A 24359-nucleotide genomic window follows, 5' to 3' on the forward strand; every position below is an offset into this window, starting at 1 on the left:
ATTTTTGTATTTTTAAAGAATTTTAAGGGCTTATGTATAATGAGACAGGGAATGAAATATTTAATTATTGAAGACAATATTAGCAATTCCTAAACGAAAATCTGAAACAAAAAAATCAGAAAAAGATATGATCACATCTAAGACTCGAACCCTGGACCAGGCTATCCGACCGTATTTTTTTCTAATTTTTCTGTTTCAAATTTTCGTTTACAAATTTTCAATATTGTCTTTAATAATTAAATATTACAATTTGAGGTTTTACTCCCTAAATTATAACAAAAATTAAAAATAAAGAATTTAATTTTAAAAAATCAGTAGGCACTTTTCATACATCTTCCCCCTCACCCCGCGGCTTCAAATTGCTTTCGAGTAGCGCCGTCCAGAGCACGGAGCACACGGTACAAAACCTTTTAGGTTCGTACCCCGGGCCCTACTAGGGCTGATAGTAGTTCATGATTGTGCCCTTCTCCAGGTAACGAAGTTTCAGCTCTGTCGGCATCTGCGGTCATAGAAAATTTCTTGCTAATTATGCGAAACAATTACCCGCGTTTGCCCTTGGTGTTTATTTTTCTTTATATATAGAAACCATGTCTGAGTATTAGGCTGGAGAAAATTAGAACCACTTTCAAGCATTTATATTTTTTATAAATCTCCTTCCCCACGACATTATCTTCAGTCTCTCAAAACACCCAAAACTAAGGATGCCATAGTCTCACTGGCTTCAGACGGTTGTGAGAAGTTTGGAACTCCTATTCGGTTTCACATAAAAATACAGATTTTTTCTAATTTAACATTTATTTGAGTGGTTTTATAGACAAATCACCATGAAAATAGGCAGTAAAAATTAATAAATAAATACAAGTCATAAAACAAAATAAGTACCAAAAGCAGTTGATAAAGTATAGCTGAATTGGTCGGTGATCGAATAAATCATCAAAATCATAATTCATCACATCTTTAAAAAGTTATTTAAAGTCATGGAAAGTGATGAAACAAAAACCTTATAAACTGGGTTAAGTAGGTTAGGTTAGGTTAGGTTAGGTTTAATTCTTTTTTTTTTCATCGTTTCTAATGACTTTATATCACTTTTTAAAGGTGTGTCGAATTGTCGATGTGTTGATTTATCATGAAACAGAATTGGTCATGGTGACCACAGTGCGGTACAGCATGGAATAATATGGGTAATCTTACCTAATACAATACAAGGATATATAGCATGATCGATCGATAAAAGATTTATAGATAATGTCGATAACGTTTAAACAACAGTTTGCGTCGAATAAATAATTAATTTAATTAGTCGTTGGGAACCGTTGTTTATTTGCGATCTGAAATCAAGCTCGGAAATGATTGAAATCATGAAAGATGAATGACAAATTACCGACAATATCTATAAAACTTTGTCGATTGATAGCGATAGATACCAAGGTCTACCTATATCTGGTGACAAATATTATGTATTGGGCTTACTAAGCCTGACCGAGTTTAAACAAGAAACTAACGATTGGTATGATGATATTGTAGATAAATAATATCAAAAACAGTGCAGATTATGGTATGATAAAATAGAGATTGCAGAATGGAGAAAATTTTACCAATAAGAGCAACTTTACTTAACCTAACAGTCTTAAAAACTTACTTCGCTTTTACTAGATATGCATAGCGACCTTGGGGTGATTTTCACATAAACGGCAAATCATCAATTTAAAAAAATTATAATTGTCCAATTATTATTAGTAGGTATTTACAGTATCAGGTACAGTATCAGGTTTGCCCGTATTACAGATGATGTGCACAAAAATAATGCAAGGCTGTTGCAAGCATAATTTACAAAATTAAGAGAGGGGCGTTTAGGTGGGTTGGAAATGTAAAGCGGATCGAGAGGGAAATATCTCAGGATAATAAATAGTGAGTTCAAAGTGAATGAAAGAAGAAATTTTAATGTCCTAGTGACATGTACTTCAGTTGAGTTGGGTAATATCAGTACTTATACATGGTGTCCTCATTGTACAAGCGGGAAACTGGGGAACCTACATCGCAATTGGATATGAGCTTTTTAAATTAACTTTTCGTTTTCAAGTACATAATATATATCGTATCCGAAGTTATAATAAGTAATTTTTTTGTTAAATGTATTTCACTTTTAGTTGACGAAAAAAAGGGAAACGTTTAAAAGGAAATCGAAATGTTTTATCTTCCCTATGTGATGTAGATTCAACAATTTCCTGCTGGTACTACGAGTTTTCAGACACAATGTTTAATATAACGAGACGAAGTATGCCTGGATATATATGAATAGAATATATGATAGGAATGAAGCAAATTGTGTGTGCCAAGACAGAGTTCAGTGGTGATCCACACCCACTCTGCATATCCTGTGAGAAATGGCGTGATAGTTAGTCAAAATATGTATAAAATCAGAATTAAATAAGTCATTCAAAAATCCTATTTCCCTAGTTACAAAAGCACGCAAGGACGTGAAGAAATCTCAAACAGACATGACAATTTAAACTGGAATTATAAATAATTATTCTTCAATCAAATGAACATACCTAATCAAAGCAATCAGGCGATCTGTATGGCCGATAAAGGCCGCAGGCAAAAATGAACATGACGCAATAGCCTTTGTTCCAGCAATTGCATTACGGCCAGTAGCGATGTAGTGATTTCCCTCCATTCATTACACTCGATCGCTAATGCATCGCTCCAGGGCCAAACCAAGCTATTTTATTAAAATAATTTTAACCGTATTAATACTATTAACACCAAATAAAATTATTGACTGGCCTATCGAAGTCAAGTTTTAACTTGATCGTTTGGTCATCGGTCCGTTAATTTGTTTGTACGATCCGTTGCCATTTTCAAAATATTTATTAGATACAATCACTTTACATATATTAAAAAGTTATTTATACTGTGGGCCTCACTGTGTGTTTTACCCATGCTGAGGCCTGATTTCAACATATGGCTAAATTTGACTAAGTGGCTAACTTTGACTAGATAGTTGGCTGGTTTGCGTTTTCGAAAATCTGCTGCATTCACTTCCACATCCACTGAAAGCAAGCATTGACTTGAGAATTACGAAAAATTGAGAATTCCGGAAAATTCCAAATAACTTGCCTAACTTGGTATATGTATCTTACTTAGACTGAGTTTTTATGGTATCTACTTGCCTAAAGAAAGTTTGAAAAAATAATTGACTTTAGGATAGTGTCGTTTCATTGGACCAATTGTATAATTCCATATTTGAATTTTTTTTTAAAGTCACAACAAACATATGGTTTATAAAAGAGGAGGTATGTTTTTAAGTACGTAAAAACATTCTGAATTCTGAGAAATTTTTGCTTTTGATTTATTGCCAGAGAAAATTAGATCCATAGTTTTTCGGAAGCTTTGGAACTACTGTTCACAGAACTACTAGTATTAATGCGTACAGGTATATTTTTGTATTATTGTCTATCGGGTGTTCTATATTAAATTTCTACAATTAGATAGTAGGTCGTAGCTACAACGATTTCTAAGTTTTAGATTTCTGAAAAAGGTGTTGTTCAAATAAATCACAATCTATAATGATACAATGAGTGTTATTTGTCATTAAGCATTTCATATGAAGCAGTAAATAAATATTATATTGTACAATAAATTTCTAAAATGAAGTTTGTCCAGTATTTTAGAAAAACAAATTTTAAATTTATCGTTTGTATAAAATTGTTTAGAATGTTCAGAACTTTAAAAAAAGAGGAGCGTTAAAACAACAAAAAATAAACAACTTAATTTTAAAAATTCCAGAAAAAGTGTTGCCACTCATGAAGGAGAATGGCGCTAGTGTCAAAATCCAATGATAATGAATCAAATGTTGAAATTCTAATTATATGTCCAAAAATTAGATAAATAATATTGGAGAGCATGTAGGTATAATATGATTCTATGGACCACACGCCACTGGTATGAACATTGTGCAAAAATTTTTTGAACTTAGGAAGATACATATATAATGGTAATAGTTCTAATCTTTTTCATAAATGGTGAGTCTCATAAGAATTCTGATACACCCCTGAGACAAAGCCGTCACTTTGATGACTTTTAATTATTCACAATTCCGGGTTGAAAATAATCCATACCCCTTATTTATTCATAACGATAATATTTTTTCCAATCAGATATTACAGCCGTTAGACAGCAGGCTGTAATTATTTCACAAACATTACACTATTGCTTTTGTGATGTTTATGGGATAGGTTAGGGTGGACTATCTGGGTGGACACTCAACCGGACAATAATAAATGTTCATATCAATTTGCTAAAGTATCGGCGATACATTAACCTAGTTTCTATGTACCAATTAAGATAATAGGCATATATTAAGTTTTTGGGAAACTTTAGCTCCCATTTCCCTAAACATTTCTATAACGTGATTTTAAATGAGAGGTATGGTTTTCAAAAGAGATAAAAATTTTGCTTTAGAAAACGTAGAGCTTTCATCAAATGGTGAAATGTTTACGCCATTTACACAATACACCACTCTCATTTACACATACAAACCGCTTTTCTTCTTGCCTTCCCGTAATCCAAAACCTACCTTATTTCCTTTACTCCTCTCGCTGACAGTTAAATTAAAACTACTGCTGAACCGATCTGATCACCAGGATTATCTAAAAACACTTAAATCATTTTGTGTGTGCTGTGCCTCCAATACGCTTTAAATGGAAAACCGTTCGTGCACCAGTGACAAGAATTTTTTCTCGCCAACAAACCGATCTTCCGCTGGTGTCATTGGAATTTCGCCCTGGCTGGAATTTTTTGATATGCCATTTAAATCTTTATGCCAAGAGAAAATATATAAAAAATGAACAGAGTCGATTGCGCTTGAAACACATAAGGGTTCGTTTTAGATTTCACGCATTTAGCACCAACGAAAAGGGTCTGGTGTTCCAAAGGTCCGCCCCGCAATCCGCAATAAAGGCTAAGAAATCAACCAGTATAGAGAAGAGAATTGTTCTACAGATGCGCAGTGAGTCCTCCTCACTTTCCTAATTCGACATAGTTCTCCTTGGTGTGGTGCTTTGTTCACACACTTTTAATTATCAAATGATCCTTCGATATTCACTGTATACACAAATTACACAGCATTATTCAAATATAACTTTTTTACGAAGTGTATTACTTATTACATGAAGATTCACAAAAAACGACAAAGAATAAATGCACGAGTATATTCAAAAAATTGGAATACCCTATTCATATTTTACGTGGGCAGATAATTAAACTTATTTTTATTTGTTGCATTTTATTATTTAATGGTGTCTTGCGCTTTGGTCAAAATTCACTTCCATTCAAAAATTAGTACAACTTTGTCAATTATCTATTTGGGAATAGGACTCGTTCATGGGTTGAGTAATTGAAGAATGTTCACAGAGTATTAAAGCCAAATAACTCTTTATATAATTTTCTTGGTTTCCGTGAGAGTTCTTCGGGTAATTAACTTGTTTTATGAAAGTTTTCGTCTTGAGATGAGGCGATGGGTTGTCAATCCAAACCAATTTCCAATGTTTGTCTTCTATTTCCAGGATCGCAGTCGTCATGGCGATAGCTCCTGCACCCCCGTCAGCTCTCATTCCATCACCGCGGTGCACTCGTCTCCCTCCCCAGTGCTGAAGACAGAGGCCGACACCACCCCGCCCCCCGCTGGGCTGCTCCCCACCGCCAACAGCCCGCTGGCCGCTGAGGCCGCCCTTTGCCTGGACCAGGAGAACACGTCTCCACTGGATGTGACTATGGATGCAGCCATGTATGACAGGGGATACTCGAGACATGACTTCAGGGATCGGATTGCCATGTAATTATTACATCTTATGTAAAAACCATCTCATTGCCAGACTAGACGGGAAGAACATGAGAAGAACTGTGACTATGTGAACTGTGGTTCATGATAGAGGTTACTCAAGGCATGACTTTAGAGATTGCTTTGGTGTTTAATTATTACGTCTTATGTAAAAACCATCTCATTGCCAGACTAGACAGGAAGAACATGAGGAGAACTGTGTCTATGTGAACTGTCGTTCATGATAGAGGTTACTCAAGGAATGACTTTAGAGATCGCTTTGGTATTTAATTATTACGTCTTATGTAAAAACCATCTCATTGCCAGACTAGACAGGAAGAACATGAGAAGAACTGTGACTATATGAACTGTCGTTCATGATAGAGGTTACTCAACGCATGACTTTAGAGATCGCTTTGGTGTTTAATTATTACGTCTTATGTAAAAACCATCTCATTGCCAGACTGGACCAGGAGAACACGTCTCCGCTGGACATGACCATGGATGTGGTCATGTATGACAGGAGCTACTTGAGACATTACTTAGGGGATCGTATTGCTACATAATTATTACATCTTATGTAAAAACTACTTCATCTGCTTTATGTGACTATGTGTACTGCCATATATGCATTGGTATGTAAATCTTATAATTATTTAAGCAAGGTGTTGGCCGTCAATATGTCCGTGTCCCGTCAGGATTGCAGTACTGTATAAGACAAATGCTCAATACCAAAAAAACGATATCCTACAATAAGTACACCAGACTCAAAGCAAATTCGCAAACTATTTAATTTTGTATTAGCATTTATCGCGTTCGAAATTATGATGTTTTGGTAGCGGGTAGGTGGTGAATAGAGACGCATATATATTATTTATTTATTAACGCCATGAGGCTTTTACATGTATACAATGTTTAAGGAAAGCTGATCAGGAGTACAAGTATGTGTGTATTTTACATTACATAATAGACCGAGTACGGACAATATAAGCAGGTACAATACTAGTTATCGTTGAGAGTTGTTGTACATTCAAGTAGTAGTTGTTCGATAAATAATAATAAGAGTACAAGATAGGTACTTAAGGTACTATGAAAGTAGTAGAATTATGTAACATAGCTAGAAGGAAATAGATTTGGTCCGGAAATATTGTCGTAATACCTATTGATAGCCGAGCTAACTTACCGTAAAAACTTGCTAGTTTACCAGAGCCTTTAGGGACCGCGCATGCAAGTTTAGTTTTTATAATTTATTTGTTGTGTGTTGTTTCTCTTTGCGGCTTTTTAAATTTAATTGTCAGAGATCATTACTCCGATTGTCAGAGTCATTTCTCCCATACGTCTCCCATTATTTTCACAGAATTCTACATAACTTCATGCATCTTCCTTTTTTTCTTCGTATGGTTGAAGAATTGTTGTGGGCTACATGTGGGATGCCGAATGCTCTTTTTCTCAATCTTTCTATTACGTTTTGTCAAAATCTCTATTTTTTTCTCTTACAGCGACCGTCTGGAGTCTCGCGCCTATCAACGAGAGCCGCCCAGTCCCCAGGAAAGGTTGGACTTCTCTTCCAGAGACTCCCTCTGGAGCGTGGCCCGTCTGTCCCTGGAGAGGCAGGACCGTGGACAGGAGTTGTACAGACCTGACCTCATTCCGACCAGGTCTGTCTGCTTCATTGATAACAGAGGTATATTCATTTAATTTAGAACGCTATTGATTTTGATTAGCGAAAATATATTACATGGTATCAGGAAATTAGTGGAACAACCGGAATACTGGTGAATTTGACGTTGATTTTTGATTGGGGCTTTCAATTTCTAATAAATCGAGTCCGAAGTTGATTTTTTTAGATCTATCTTGAAAAAAAAACCCATTTGGTGCTGCAGGGTTACTATCAGCTATCAGCTGTTTGTTGTTTATTTTCTTTTGAAATATATCGAAGCACAGATTCGGCTCAAGCAGTTGTTGTTTTTTATTTTTTATTTTTTTTATATATATATATATTAATTACAACAATACAAAACAAAATGAACATTTTTCTGCCCAACTGGGAAGGATTCCCGTATCAGGACAGCCAAATTGTGTATTTAGTACATAATATTCTTACAATGGAATAGCGATGCTGTCAAAACAAATTTTGAGAACACTGTTGATTGCATTCGAAGTGACAGGATGGTTTCTTTATTCTTGAAAGAATCGCAAAGATGTAATTTATTACCAAGGTCAATTTGAATAACATTAATAATTGCATTCAGAACAGATGATGAACAGATTTCGGGACATCTCAAGTCTGAGATTCTTTCCAGGGCATTTTTGAGAACATTTACAATTGTATAGTTAGAATTTCCACGTTTATAAATCAGTATAAGACATATGAAACCTAAAGTACTATATTTTTAGAATTTCTTAGGTGATAGAAATTACACATTAAGTTTAAGCCCATGGTTTTTGGAAAGATAGTTAAAATATGCTCGAATAGATTTTTTTGTGATCTCCATGTGACGTAGATTCACCAGTTTCCCGCCCATGTGACTTGTTTCCGTACAACATGCATATAATATTATGTTATAAATAATTATTTTTATTTCATAAAACTAGAAATAGAAATGTTAAGACAAATATAAAATTTTATGTCGAATTAATTTTAATAAAATTTCTGCCATCAACGACTCTAGTTCTCTAAAAAATTAGTACCTTTAAGTATAAACCTGTAAACAAATACGACAAAAGAGTTTCATATATACGAATTATTTAAAATTGCAATCTTTGACCCTCTTCCCCCAACGATCATTTTCCGATTACTTATCGAACATCTTTTCAATCAAGTCTCATATTTCTACATAGCTTAACCCTTAAATGCATACTGTTGTAAAACTGCAACATACCGTTCAAACCACCTTTAACTCTTTGGTGTATACTTAATGCATGCCGTTTTAGAATTATCAAGTTCACGGTAATATATTTTATCGAGTGGCATCACCTTTTTTTTCTTTCGCGAATGTCAAATGTCACTTTTTCTTCAACAAAGTGAAGATTCTCGAAAATTGGTTGGAGGTTAGAATTACAGTTTGATTTGGTGTTATTATTTTGATTTTCTTAGGTAAGTAGATACAATAATACAATACTTATATGTAATAACTCGTATTTTTCCGGTACACTTATTAGTTTTGAAAATTTTTATTAGGTTTTTTATTTTTTTTTTCATACGTAAATTGTTCATATTATTTTTTATTAAATACATGGTGTTGTAAATTTGCAACAATTTTTTTTAATCAAATATCATTAAAAAATTACAAATAAAATAAATTCTTTATATTTCCTTGCATATGCATGTAAATATCTACAAAATATTTTTTTTTCCAGAAAAATTAATAAATCATGCATTTAAGGGTTAAATTATTAATTAATTATTTTAATTAGAATTAACTTACTTCTTCAACAATTGCAAGATCACTTTGTGACGTCATTTTAATTTAAACAAATATAAATAACTTTGTAAGCACCTCTATTAATTTGTACAAATAGAAATCACTTTGTAAGCACAACTATTTCATCAAAAAGATAGACTTATTTCAAAACCGATGGTTTCTTCGTCAGGATAAAAGTATAATAAAAATGAACAAATTTAAAAATAGACAAAAACATTTTTTTTTGATAAATGTGTGTTACATCATGATTTCATCACTTTCCACTTCATCATTTTAATGATTTCCTCATATTCATGTTTCGTTAGCCATATTTTGATTTCGAAGAGCATTATATAATTTTGTAGCATGTAATTATGGTTTTTCTGGCAAAAAGATGTATTTACTTTTGGGAAGTCCATTTTTCTTTTTTTAAAAAAGAAAGTCAAACATTCTCAGGTTACGATTAACCTGACAATATTTGAAAATCTCCTACTACCACCACAGTAAGCTGAAAATGTTGCTTGTGTTGTGATGGAGGAATTGAACACACTACGCCAGAGTGGGACCCAAGCGCGATGTCAACTCGGCCACCGACCGGTCTGATTAGGTTTGATGTTTCCGTCCTTGTAGTGTAGGTGTCTTGGTCAGTAGGGTACTCATTTTTTTCCTTTAAATTTGGGTAGATTGGCAGATTTATAATACTGAAAAAATTTAAGTTTAAAAAAATTTCTTTTGATGGAGTTCTTATCGGTACTTTCAGGAATATTTTTATTATTGCTTTTGTGTTTTAACGAGCTGCTTCATATGGGTGTTTGATGCAGATCCCCATCCAATAATCCCATATTCTATTACGATTGGCAAAAAGCATAGCATATGTTATATAGATCATTTTTACTTAATATATTACGCATGTTTCTAAAGTGGTAGGCACGTGAGCTTTGTGAGTTTCTTTGTAATGCGGTTTATGTCGGACACCCCTCGAAGATTTTCATAGATTTCAATGCCAAGATATTTTCTGCTTCTAGAGTGTGTTATAATGGAGCAGTGGCATGATTGAGTTAAGTTTTTCCCTTGACACTCATCAGCTGGCTGTCCTCTGGCCGTTATAGAAAACGTATTTTTTGTATATTTTATTTAGCTATAAAATTAAATTTTGTATCTAGTACAAACCTATTCTGAAACCAATATGACAATATTTCATTTTCCTACTTACTAATATTTGGACTTCACAACATTGAGACATAGCACACGAAAAGCTGCAAGACTTTTAGCTTCCACATTTACGAGGAGTTCATTGAACATTAACCTTAATAATGTATGACGTAGATGACTATAAAGCCTTCATAACAATGCTCACAATTGCAGTAAATAAATGAAATCCCCCCTAAATCTTAATATACGAAAAAACTTCCTCCAACCACTGACTTATATCAATAGAGTCTATTTTCCTTGTAAGATCAGTGTAAAATATTGTTTCCGAATCCTTCCGGCTGCGAACGAACTCAAGGACTCACCGGTCAGGAACGACAACTTCATGTGCTTCTTGAGTTATTTAACATCAAGAAGTCAATTAACGACCACTGATTATGGTAAAACCCTATTTACCAATGAGAGGTTATACCGTTTCTTTCCCTATCTTTACCAGTACGACTGGTACAATATCTCAGCGTCGTACATGTCGGAATTTTGAATTTATCACCGGAGACATGTGCCCAGCGATCGCTTGTAGCCGACTAAATCCCGTGGTATCTCACAGCAGTCAATTAACCGATGTTTGTGGCCCATACTTCGAACGCCAATGTTAGCTCTATCTATATAGCCCATATGCCTCCTACTCCCTGGTGAGATAAGGAATGTTCCGAAGTGGAAAGAATTCGGAAAGCCAAATCTCGATCCTATCCTTTTAGCGTGACTATGGTAAACTATCTTATATATACAAAATGCACCTAATTCAATGCCAAAGGGGTATTGAGGTAAATAAGATCCGGGTAAAAAAATTATCCCAATAATTTCATGATTCGAAGATTTCTATCCTCCTTCAGTTCAACATCCACAGGAGGTTCTCGTTCTAAATGGAAAGACGAATAATTCTTGGATAACCAAAATTACTTTTTAATGAGAAATCTCGACTGTACGGTTAATCTGCACTTCTTGAGGTTTGTTCGATTTTCAAATGTGGGTGGCGGGAAATAGTATCTGCGCCGGTGATAATTACAGTTCGAAAATTAACGCCGATACAAGTGCGGCGAGAGACTAATGACCACAGAGTTCGGGTGAGTATCGGCCCGCCTTTGTGCCGGCTGCAAAGAGCCATTTGCCATTCATACGCCGCGTCGATCCGCACGTAATTATGCCAAAAGCCCGCCACCAAAGCCGCTTTGATTTGGAACTCTCCCATTTGCGCTGGAACGCCTTTTGTCTATGTGCCGTAAACAAACATGGCGGCGTCGATTACATGACGTGATATTTAACTATTTCGAAGATAAAAGGGATTAGAATGTTTCGAGCGCTTTTGTTTGCGGAATTTAAGGCTTTTGGTTGTGAAACGCTAAGCCCCTTTTCCCGTGAAATAAATTTCACGTGTTGTTACTTTATGTGCTCTAGAGCGAAATTTGGGCTGAAACAGAAACTTAATTGTTTGTTTATTTGGAATTTCACGCCCAGCTGGGCTTTTACACGTTTATTTTTAACACAAATAACATCTGAATGAGCATATCTACACAAAAACAAAATACTCCCCCTTGGAAGATGGAAAAATTGTAGATTGAGAATAGTATGTACAATAAATGAATGAAGTAAGTCGTAACAATTTAATTAGATTGGTTGTTCTGCTTTTCGATATAAATTCTACTAAGACATGTTTTTATTTTCTTATCCTTATAATCACTACACAAATTCAGTTTTCAGTATACAGCAGTACCTATTTATTTATTTATTATTAATAATGACCCAAACTAGACAAATGACCTATTATGGTGGTAACATGAATAAGAATATATAAAAACAATTATTCAATGGTGTACATATATCGTAATACAAAAAAATCTAAATATATATACGATGATAGGGATAAATTTGGAATGATTTTACTTAAGGGTCTTTCTTCAGTCACACAATAATTTAATTCAGGAAGCTTTCCGATTTCGTTCTGCCACTTTCTATCAGCCATACGGTAATTTGCTTTTGAAGAGGGTCTGTTTTAACCTTACTACATTGCTGCTTGAACCCATTATACACCTTACGAGCCAAGGAAACGTTGTCCAAACGATTTATTTATTTTTCGTACTATCATTCTTTGTTTTGATCTTAGTCTTGTTGTGGAACTGTGATGGGAGTTGTCACAATAAAACCAGTAGATATTGGTTTGCAACGAATATGGAAATAAATTATATGACAACTGAAGTCCTGTTTTAATTTAATTGTTGAATATTTTACAGGGGTAGATAGGTTTTTAAATTAAAAAATATAGATTCCTACGTAATTATAAAAATTAAATCTTGCTATACATTACACAATTTTTTCTTTTCCGTCTTAAATCTTCTCCACAGGAAAAACTAAACCCCTCCACACACTTTTCAACATCAATTCACCTCATCATCTAATCAATTCACATTACGCAAGTGCATTATATAAGCATAATAAATACAAAACAATACAAGAACCACACGTCAACTCCAAAAGCCAAATATTTTGTACATAAATCATCAATTTGATTTGTATCTTTGATTATATGCTTCCTTAATTTTTAGTATTAATGATTATCCCGAATGGCAAGCATAAATACTTTTATTTCTGCGCTCAACTCTCCAATACTCAACCATTTGTTTGACGAAAATTTATCAACATAAAATTCAAAAAAATATTTATTGCACAAAAAGAGTACAAAGGGTATAGCTTATAGGTTACATCCTATTTCTTCCAGCTAACCCAACAGATACACATTATATTACATATCCCAACAATTACACGTTAACAAATGTATGTTATATACTTTAATGGCCATGTAGTGTGGTCCTTTTTGAAATATAGTTTTGTTTGCTTTTGGGATTAATAAGTTTTCTGTGAACCTTGTAGCGTGTTTATGTGTTGAGTTTTTTGTGGGAACTTTTCTGGAGATGATCGAACTAACAGGCATAACTCCATTATTTATAAATCCGTCACTGTCAGAAGTTTGAGATTTTTAAAAATTGGTCTACATGAATCCCGGTGATCAGAGTTTGTAATTTTTCGTAGGCACCTCTTTTGGATGATAAAAACATCTTTGTTTACTGAGTTTCCCCAAAAAACTATTACGTATTTTATCATTGAGTATACGTATCTATAGTATGCGGCGATAACTGACTCGATGTTTAAGATATTTTTAAGGGTGCCTAGAACAAAAGAAAAGCTACCGATTTTTGCAACAATTTTAGATACATGTTCTTTCTAGTTTATATTTGCATATAGTTGTATTCCCCTGCAGTGAACAAGTTTAGGAAGGTTCGATATGATTGTTATTAAAATTAACATTTATGTTTATAGGTATAGCTTGTACTGGACAAAATTTTAGAAGTTCATACGTTTGGTTGAGGTAATAAAAGTGTTTTGCGTGAATAATTTTATTTGATCAGGAATCTAATAATTCCTGGTTGGGATTTATGAAAATGGTGGCATTCTCGTCTCATAATTTTTTTTTAATAATATTATTATATTAATAAAGATAATGGCCGTTTTAATGGTATGGTGAGGATTATTTTTTCAAATGTGAAATCGTCGTGAATATTTTGACATCTAATCTTTCACCTGCCTAAAAAAAGAGTTGGTAAAAAGAATTATGGTTTATTGTATGAATGTATGATCCGTTTTCCAGCGTCAGGTACTTAGTCAATTGCCCAGGTATTTTCTTGAATCAAATATCTATTATTTGTGTAACCATCTAAAGCTGGAAATGCACGAAGGAGAAATTTGGCTGAATCTATTTGTACACGGTCCAAATTCACATTTGATTGTCACTAGCCGAAACACGATGAGTCAGGCCAGTACGATCTGCGTCACCATCGAGTAAACCAAAATCGTACATAAAATTTATTATTTTTTTCAGAAATCGCATGTTTTCTACAATAATGAAACAATTTAAAATTAGCAATTTTTCAGAAAAGTTGTTTGAACTTTTTTAATTATTCTGATAATACATACCGCGAAGCAACATTAACAATCACTGCTGTCTCGCGGAAACTTTTGGTAGATTAAGTATGTTGTTCAGTAAAAAGTACAAATGGAACTGGTTAGTTTTGGCCAAATAAGTCATAAAGGGATATTTTTTATGTTTTATTTATGTCGTTATTTCAGTAAGCAAGCGAAATATTCAACAAAGCTTTATTTAAAATTAATTAGTAAGAAATAATATATGTAGGTTTAAAATAGGCATTTGTTTTTCTAACATCTAGAACAAAATCATGTTCGCTTAGATTTTGGATCGGAGATCACACACACACGACAGCTAGGGGATTTGCCACATAAGTCTAGTTTTTAGCTCAGCTTATGGATCTTGCCGAGCCACGCCGAGCCACGCCGAGCCACGCCTAGCCATCTGAGTTTTCATTTTGAGCCGTTTTGCTCGTTGACTCTGCCGTAAATGCTCAACTTAAGATACTTAAAGCCCCGACAAAAAACAGAGTTATACTTACACACTATATACTATTGTTAAAAAATCATCTGGCTTATGATAAATATTTTATAAATAAAAATCATCCTTTATTCCAGACAAGGAGCGCCTCCAGGGTATCAGCAGCCCTAGAAGCGTACTGACCAAGGGCGGGGAGTGCCCCTCCTGCCCCGCCTGCCGCCCTCCAGCGTCCGCAGCCCTCCCATGCCGCCCACATGCAGCCCACCACACCGGGGAGAATAATAATAAGATATCTACGCCGTGAAAACACTAGATTAGAAGATGAAGCATAATCTTTGAAGTTTTGTTACGATATGTAGGAATATTTATGTAAATCACAATTGGGTTTTTGACCGAATTTGAACAATTCATCAATTATATTTTACTTTATTATTTCCTCATGGGCTAGTTGTTTCACAGTGCATGGATAATAACAGAACTTTTATATGTTAACTTTAAAATTTTATGAATTGTTCAAATTCTGTGGAACAACCCGTCCACAATAAATTATTTGTATTTGTAGGTACAGCCTAAATTTAACCGACAAACCTAATCACAAAAAAAATCCATGTGTATAATGTCAAAAAACATTTTATCTGTAAAATGACACCAATTTATTTTTTTTAAATCAAAAGTATGTAGGTTTGTACATGGCGTAGGTACGGTGACATTTTTTCAAAATACCTATCATGATTTTACCGAATTCAAATTTTTTTGTTAGTCAACAAAAAAATGATTAAGGTAGGTATTTCAATTTCCAAACTGTCAAAAATAATTATTATTTTGAAAATATCACTGCAGGCCTCTGTTTTTAAAATACAAAGGTACTTCCTTCCCTATACAGTTCATGTCGTTAAGTTCATAATAAGACCTATTTCATATCTCAAGTCAGAATATACTAAATTAATTTTGAAAAAAAAAATGTTGTACCGATGTAATTAATATAAAAAATCGAATAACTAAATTTGAATAAGTGTGTAAAATTTGTTATTAGTTTAATTAATTGACAACGTTCGAACGTTGATTACATTAATCTTTACCATTTGATTTTATTTTATTTTATTGTACAAATATTCGAAATAATTGTGACTATTTAAATAATATCTATTAACGAATTACAATATTGTACTATTCAAAGTTTGGAATTAGCACACTTCTAATATTTTATTTAAAGCCTAGTCATTTTCATGAACCTATATACCTTATCCACATTACATGCACTTTAATGTTAGTCCTTTAAAACTTTAGTAAAAGAAAAAACTTTAAAAACATATTGAAATTAAATTGTAATTATTATTAGGTAACAATATGCATATCGATGTATAGATACTCGTGTGTAGGTACCAGGTACCTGTTACTAATGTTATTAAATAAATATAAGTATATTAATTAAGTTCTTAAGAATCAGTAAGAAAAATGTAATTTAGAAAAACATAAATAAAATTTAAAACTAGTCAAATATACCTTACATATCAAAATAATGCGAAAAATATCGAAATAATGTTTATAATATATGTATAATATTTACAAAATGTTTTAAAAAAAAACATTATGAAACTAAAATCATACATAAATATGCGAGGTCTTTAGGCAATTAGCAAACCATCCCCCAATGGTTGCTGAATAAAGTAGTCCCATAAAGAAATCGTACGCACGTCATCGACGATTGTCCTCTTCCTTCTTATACTACGTCTTGTGTGAAAACGAAAAAGAAAGATACTAGAACGGTGACGTCTTGTACGACCTCTTTCTGGATCAGATTAAAATATTTGTTCATATTAGCATTGCCCCTTCTTGTACCTGGTCGCGTCGCCGTCCGTCTTAACATCTAAAATACAAAAGATACTTGAACGGTGACGTCAGGTACGACCTCTTTCTGGATCAGATTAAAATATTTGTTCTATTAGCATTGCCCCTTCTTGTACCTGGTCGCGTCGCCGTCCGTCTTAACATCTAAAATACAAAAGATACTTGAACGGTGACGTCACGTACGACCTCTTTCTGGATCAGATTAAAATATTTGTTCTATTAGCATTGCCCTTTCTTGTACCTGGTCGCGTCGCCGTCCGTCTTAACATCTAAAATACAAAATATACTTGAACGGTGACGTCAGGTACGACCTCTTTCTGGATCAGATTAAAATATTTGTTCATATTAGCATTGCCCCTTCTTGTACCTGGTCGCGTCGCCGTCCGTCTTAACATCTAAAATACAAAAGATACTTGAACGGTGACGACACGTACGACCTCTTTCTGGATCAGATTAAAATATTTGTTCTATTAGCATTGCCCTTTCTTGTACCTGGTCGCGTCGCCGTCCGTCTTAACATCTAAAATACAAAAGATACTTGAACGGTGACGTCACGTGCGACCTCTTTCTGGATCAGATTAAAATATTTGTTCATATTAGCATTTCCCCTTGTACCTAAGGTTCGCGTCGCCGCCTGTCTTAATATCTTAACATATTTAGCATAAAATACACAACAGTTCTACTGTAATTTTTTATATCACTTGCCAAAATTACGAGTTGTTTTATTCCCAATAAAAGATGTTTGGAATTTTTTTTATATCGAAGATTATTTTAGTAGAAACAGAAATAAGTTGTACTTAGTCGTGTATTGATGTAAAATTAATGTAATATTATTGTGTATATATTTGTAAATAATTCTACGATAAACAAATTTATTAGCTCAAGTAGAATAACAATAAACGGACATGTGTTTGCCATTGGAAATTATATAATGTTTTTATTATTTAAAAGTTATGGGTAGGTCATTGATGTGTAGCAATGCTACGAGAATATTCTGGAACGATCGCCAATGCAAAACGTATTGTAGTGGAAACTCTCTAGACGCAATGCGACCGTTCGGCGTTCCTACCCAAAGGCCTGATATTTTCTCGTGCACCCGGGCGGCTATATAATGAGGCGCGCCGAGATGTACTCAGTCAGTCATTAATTAGCAGTTTTACGAGTGACCAACAAGCGAGCGCTGCGACTGCTTGACAACTGAGTAGTCAGCCGCTATGGCCGGTTTCCCCCGCGTCGCACCCCGCTGTTTCTTCACCGCGCCGAACAAGGACCTTACTTACATACACCCGGCTCTGCACGGACTACAGTTTATTATGGACTCCTCGGGATCACATCAGCGCCTTGGCCCCGGCTATCGTTCCTGGCCAGCGCTAACCTCATACGCCTAGACCCTGCGACACCTTAGCCAGTCTGCGCCTCGGCCCCGCGGCATCGTCGCCGGCCTGTATCTCCCTTACATCTGCCAATCAGGTCCATAGCACCTTCAGCTACCTTGTTCACACTGGAATACCCGGAAGACTCCACATATTCACCAGTGCTGAACACATCCACGAGTCCAGCCTCCACCCACGCGGTGTCGACTCACTGACCACCGCCTGGACCTACTACATCGCCGTCATCGCCGCCTAAACCTGGTTTAGTCAACATCATCGATCCTGGTGTGGTCATCATCATCGGTCCAGAGTAATCTCCCAACTGCGCGATTCTACTGACTCAAAACAAACGGTTACGACACAGTAACCATTATGTTTCATTGTCTCTTTACCAGATCCCCAAAGATGTATTTAAATGAGACATGAAACGAAATATAAGTTTTCATTTTTATTACCTACAAATAATTGACCCGGAATCCGGTTTACGCGCATCACTTATCGCGTTCTAACAATGGATCACGTTTCGACGAAATATTAGTAGGCAATAGCGCTTCTAATTTGCAGAACTTTACTAAGTAGGTACATACTTCAGAACACGCTAAATAAAGAAGAGTTAATGAAGGACTTGGGGGATATTACAGTAATACATGGCACACTATAGTCAATAAAATATGTGAGACGGGACGCGTTAATGATAGGAGTAAGTAATAGAAAAATTTTGCATTACCTACCTTTTACATTCTTTGCTTTTTTGAATCATAAAATGATTGACTAATGCTATATTGTTATGAAGAATAAAAAAAAAATCAAACATCACTACCCGAATCCAATCTTATTTTACTGAGCTGCAGAAAATTTTTCATGAGATCATCGAACACATCTTTCTATAATATTTGGAAATAATCTAATAAATAAAAAAATATAATTACATTATTCCACTCTCCCCACTTGAACTGTCTGTACGTACAATCTACGCTAATCCCCTAGTGATGGTTTCCAGCAGTTTGTTAGAAAGCTAAATAGAATAAGGGGGTGGCATCCATCGTCCCTAATCCGCGAACACTTGGCGAGCTGTTGTTGTTGTTACGGCCAGCGTTACCCTACTATACAGAGTTATCTCGCTGTACGGAGTTATCCCGCTGTACGGAGTTACCCCACTGTAAGGTTTTGCCCTTTTTACCCTAAAGCAGATTCGCAAAGAGAAGAACATCCGATATGCAGAGAACGGTTTTGTGATGGTAAGTAGATATATATAGCTGAGGAAACAGAAAGCAACTTAGGTGTACCAAAATACTATACTGTAATCAATCTAGATAAAACTACAGATACATAAATCAGAATTTAAAAAAAAAACTTCTGAAAATCGTGCACATACAAATAACTGCAATTTACAATAAAATTTATGCGTTTCCTAACCGCCCGGGGCCAACGGTACCACAGCATTTTAATTGTGGCATATTGGAGCGGGGATGGGGTGGAGATGGGTTAGATTAAGGTTGAGAACTACCTGACTTTTCAGATTTGCTCTTTGTACCGCTAAAGCCATTTTATGCAACGTTTCGATTTTAAATGGTTTTCAATAATCAGAGTGATACAGCGAATGAAAAGAATTTAGAGCGACACTTTACATTCACAATTTCATAAAACCATAAAATAATTTAATTTTGTTTCAAATATAAACACACTGTACACAGTTTTAACACCGAAAAAGCATTTAAAAACATTTTTCAAAGGACGCGAAGTTGCGAAGGGTATTATCAAATGTTTATAAAAAAAGAAACAGACCTTTTTTTGAGTGCCAGAATGCTAAAAGTATAGTTTGCAGGTAAAGTAAAGTTGCGCACAGTGCATTTATCTCTAGCCCTATTTTAATTGGAGGGAACCTTTTGTCGAGAGGATTTAGCGTAGACTTTAGCTAAACGAGTCGACTAGAACTGGTGAATTGCAAAGAAATGGCAAACTGCTTTTAGCTCTTTTGTTACTTCTCCCTCCTTCTCGTAGGCGATGCATGTATCAGATGGAGAGGTTGTAAAGGAGTTCTGAGAGGCAGGACTGTATAAGTAAAATATGAAATCAGTGGATACGAGAAAGTAAATACAACTTTTTATACCGAAACATTCGAAATAATTGTTGTAACAAGGATACGTAGAAACTTAGGGGGTATTTCACCATTCTCTTGATTGCTTATCCATAGGATAACGTATATTTTTGATTTATTTATTTATATAGTCCAAGTTTACTATTCGGTACTCGAACTCATGAATAGTGGCAAAACATCGGATAAGTTCCGAGTTTCTACGTATTGCGAGTATTTATTTGTTTATTTATTAATATACCTTATCCCATGGATAACCTATCAATAAGGTAGGGAAACACCCCCTTAGGTGATTTTAAGCTCATGTGATAGAAACTACCCGGTTTTGTCCAGGTTTCAGATTTAAAAAAATTTAAATATGCAGATAAATAGTTTTGTTGTTCCCGTTTTTTTTTACATTAGCTCCACATAGGTGGCCCTGAGAAAAAAAATCTTTGGGCCTATGTCATCTTTGGAAATACTGTGTGGAGGGTATTTTTAAGGAAAAGAAGGAAAGGATATTTTTGGAAGGAAAAAAGTATGACCAGTGGGTAGAAATCTAGAAATAGGTCAATGTGTTATGTAGCGATTTGAATCGTAGGAAAGAGTAATAACAATCAAAGCTGCCACACGCTAGTGCTACCGAAACTAACGGCCCACGCGGCCGGCTTGCTGCTTGTTGCCCGGTGCCCGCTCTCTTGTAATTCTGCGCTTAGGGTATCTATTCCAGAGTCTCTACCACGAATTACTCGCTATGAGCCATCTACGAACGAAAATCTCTACGACTTTTGTCATAAGTTCTATATTTATACATTCTTGAGTGTTGCACGGTTGAAGAGATGACTGTGTTGGCAACCCTGTGAATATTGTCTATGTTTGTGATGTGTTTGAGGTTTCTATGGAGGTAATTTGAAATGTCAAAAACAAACCGTTGCCGCGTCGTTCTGTCAACGTTTTTATTTGCTACCGCACTTTTTCTGAAATGAATGGCGGTGGTGGATACATATCGAAATGCCATAAAAATGGTCAAAACAACTTTTCAGAACTAAACGAATCCGATACCAACTTCGAAAAGCGCACGGGAAACGATCTTTTTTTGTATAAGGCAATTCACCAGGATGCAATGAGATTTTGACAGTTTTTCCGATCTCTACTGCTTCGACCCACTCGTTGTTTAAGTCGAATGAATTTTGACGTATGGCGTGTAGTATGTACTTTCTGTGAGACTCAAGAATAACAAACTCTACCAGTGTATGTACTTTCGGCGGAAATTTAGAGCGATCGAGACTGGGGAATAGAGCACCAGCACGTCAACACGTTGCTCCGAGCCGTGTCTTGCGCGACCCGGAAACCGAACCCGAATTCAAAGAATATTCAGACTAACGTCTGGATAACCATCCTAAAATCATTTCCTTTCTCCTGACTTTCTCAGCGAACCTAACTATTCTCATTTATGTTCCGACGTGCTCCTGGCACGTGGACAATGGCGGCCTCACATTTCATCGCCGATGGAAGAAAACTGTGTAAGCTTGACCTTTCTACCCCCCTATTCATGTGCTTTAGTAAACTTAGTGCTGATTTCGTAACTAAAATTCAGAGAGAGAGAGAGATCATAATTAGATACGATTGTACTTTGTACCTGTAATGTTTACCATAAGATATAAGATTTAATAATTTGTGTTGACTCCTTTGTGTATGTTGTAACGTAGCCCTTGCCATAATTTAACGTTGAAACCTTACTCTTTTGTCATTACTGAACCCCTGTTTCGCTCTGAATGATGTAGCAGAAGTTGATAGCTGACCCCCCGTTTGAGTGAGAGTCGTGTCGATCGACTGGTATTCAAAATCCTACATCACTAAATATGCTGATCTGGCTTCCAACGTAGAGGAATGACGGACGCATGAATCCATCCTCCCCACTGCATTGCATGGTGATGGGTCAACACTGAAGAAATCGAAGGGTTTCGCTCAACCAGTCTCTCGCAATCACCATCATCACCATCCCACCACGCAGCAGGTGGACAAACGCATTCACCGCCAAGACCTAGACAAACCTCACCCGGCAAACCCGAACATCCGTGCTAAGTCACCAAACGTAGCAAATCATTTGAGGGTGATCTATGGCAGGGGTTTTGGTTATCCAATAAATTGTTCCCGGGGCTGCGGTACCCAAACTCGCCTCACAAATTGAATTGGGTTGCAGTCCGTAATGCGAAAAATTGTTTGATGATAGCCAATCTTTGAAAGCAGTAGCCGTTAAATTAAAAAAATATTTTTAAATTAATATTCCGGCAAAATTGTGCCTACTTAAAAAATAAAAATATAAATACGAAAATAAAATTATTTATTAAGATATTAATATTATTTTATATAACCTAATTTAACCTAATCTAAATTATAATAATATAACCTAACCCAACCTATAATAACCTAACCTGACCTATAATAACCTAACCTAACCTATAATAACCCAACCTAACCTATAATAACTCAACCTAACCTAACCGAAACTAACCTATATATACCTTACATCCTTTTAAAAATATTACTTTATTTATAAAATATGTTTAAATAGCTGTATTTTATTTTTCGAGTTCGACCAAAATAGTACCTACCTAGTATTTTCATAGAGTAAATGGTAAAAATTCTAGCCACTCATATGGTATTAGTAATACCAACATAAGAAAATGTCATCAAAAGAAATTATTCTGGTTGTCATCTCACAAAACGAAAGCGAATTTTCATTTTACGTAATTAAAAAGCGAAAATTAAAAATATCCCAATTGCAGTCAGTTTCCTTCTATAGTAATAAAGATAAATCAAAAGGTTTATTTAAAAATATTTCTTATTATCCGTGGCCAGCGATCCCGAAAAAGCATACAATACAGTAATGGATTAATCCCCGAAACAATATTGTATTTATATACCTCTCTTGAAATAATTGAGTTTTTTACGTACAAAACTATTTATTCATATTTCGTATGTACATGCGCAAACAAATAATTAATCTTAATATTTTATAGCATAAATTGCAAAAAGCGTTTTTTTCTTAAAATAATAAAAGAGTGTCATCATGTTCCATTTCCCCTTAAGCTTTTTTAATAATGAACTCCACGTGTTAAAAAAAAAATGTTCCAGATAAAAAAATATTTTTCTCCGAACGCATTTTAAATAAACGCGTATCCAAGCAGAAATTAAATAAATGAACATCCTGCTAAATTCGCGATCTCCTGTTAAATCTCAGGGGGATCCCTCCCCATAATAAATACGCGAAGTCTTCTTAAATAAAAATTACACGTGGGAGCTAAGTACACACAACACTCGTCCTGGATTTCAATTTACTGGGAGTAGGTAGATTTTCGTTTTAACTGTAATTGAATTTTTTTATTACATACTTATATGTTATTCGTTATTCACACATGTCTACTGGAAGGAAAAAAATCTGTCTATCTGTGATTGTAACTCTGGTTCAACGAACTCTAATTTGTTTTGAATTAATAAAAAATTGGAACTTATCAAGAATTCGGACAAGCGATAAAGTACACATGTAATATTATAATATTTCAATCTCAATTGGTGTATACAAATGCCAAGAACTCATATTATTCTGTAATTTTGATTGTATTGATCTTGCATTTCTTCGAAATAGTTTTACGAAGATTGAGTTTCTATCCGAGGTAGGCACTTTTAAAAAATATTTTCCTTCTTATTTTATATTTTTCTCATTAAATGTATTACGTAGTTTTTTCATATTATAAAATGAAGGCCTCAGCACGGGCAAGCCACCCAGTGAGGCCTACATTACTGAAAAACTTGAATTGTAAAAAATATTGTACCTAATAAATAAATAAATATTCATTTTGAAGCTTTAAAAAATGTTAATTTTAAAAGTTTACTTTTTTTACCTTACTTCGTTTTCCTGGTACCTAAATTCTCAAAATATTCGATAATCATATCAGGTTTAACCTGAAATATATTCAAATCTCACAAAAATTAAAAAAACAAATCGATTTTATTATTTCGTATTTTTACAGTCCCAACCATAGAATAAAGAAGGAAACTCAAAGTGCCTTCCTTACAAATTTAAATGGAAACAAATATTCCATTCATCCCAACAGGCCAGCGGCGCTTGGTCTGACTTACACTCGCCTAATAGTACTGGTAGATTTCCGTTCCATTTAAATTTCGTAAACATAGTGTTGTATTGGAAATTTAAGCCTTGATAAGGCAAATC

General features: G+C 34.7%; 1 protein-coding gene across 1 annotated transcript in view; it reads left to right on the forward strand.

The window, feature by feature from the left end:
* fuss (SKI family transcriptional corepressor fussel) overlaps positions 1 to 18307 on the forward strand; it is a 63682-nt gene extending 45375 nt beyond the window's left edge. Inside the window, exons 4-8 of the mRNA XM_089643628.1 lie at positions 5568 to 5836; positions 6285 to 6335; positions 7321 to 7505; positions 14968 to 15130; positions 18214 to 18307. Coding sequence (XP_089499754.1) covers positions 5568 to 5836; positions 6285 to 6335; positions 7321 to 7505; positions 14968 to 15130; positions 18214 to 18307 — 762 coding nt within the window. The remainder of the gene's footprint in view (positions 1 to 5567; positions 5837 to 6284; positions 6336 to 7320; positions 7506 to 14967; positions 15131 to 18213) is intronic.
* The last annotated feature ends 6052 nt before the right edge of the window (positions 18308 to 24359 follow it).

This window comes from Hesperophylax consimilis, chromosome 2 (assembly GCF_061612785.1).
Source record: "Hesperophylax consimilis isolate HC1 chromosome 2, BYU_Hcon_1.0, whole genome shotgun sequence".
In the NCBI taxonomy this organism is placed as follows: Eukaryota; Metazoa; Arthropoda; class Insecta; order Trichoptera; family Limnephilidae; genus Hesperophylax; species Hesperophylax consimilis.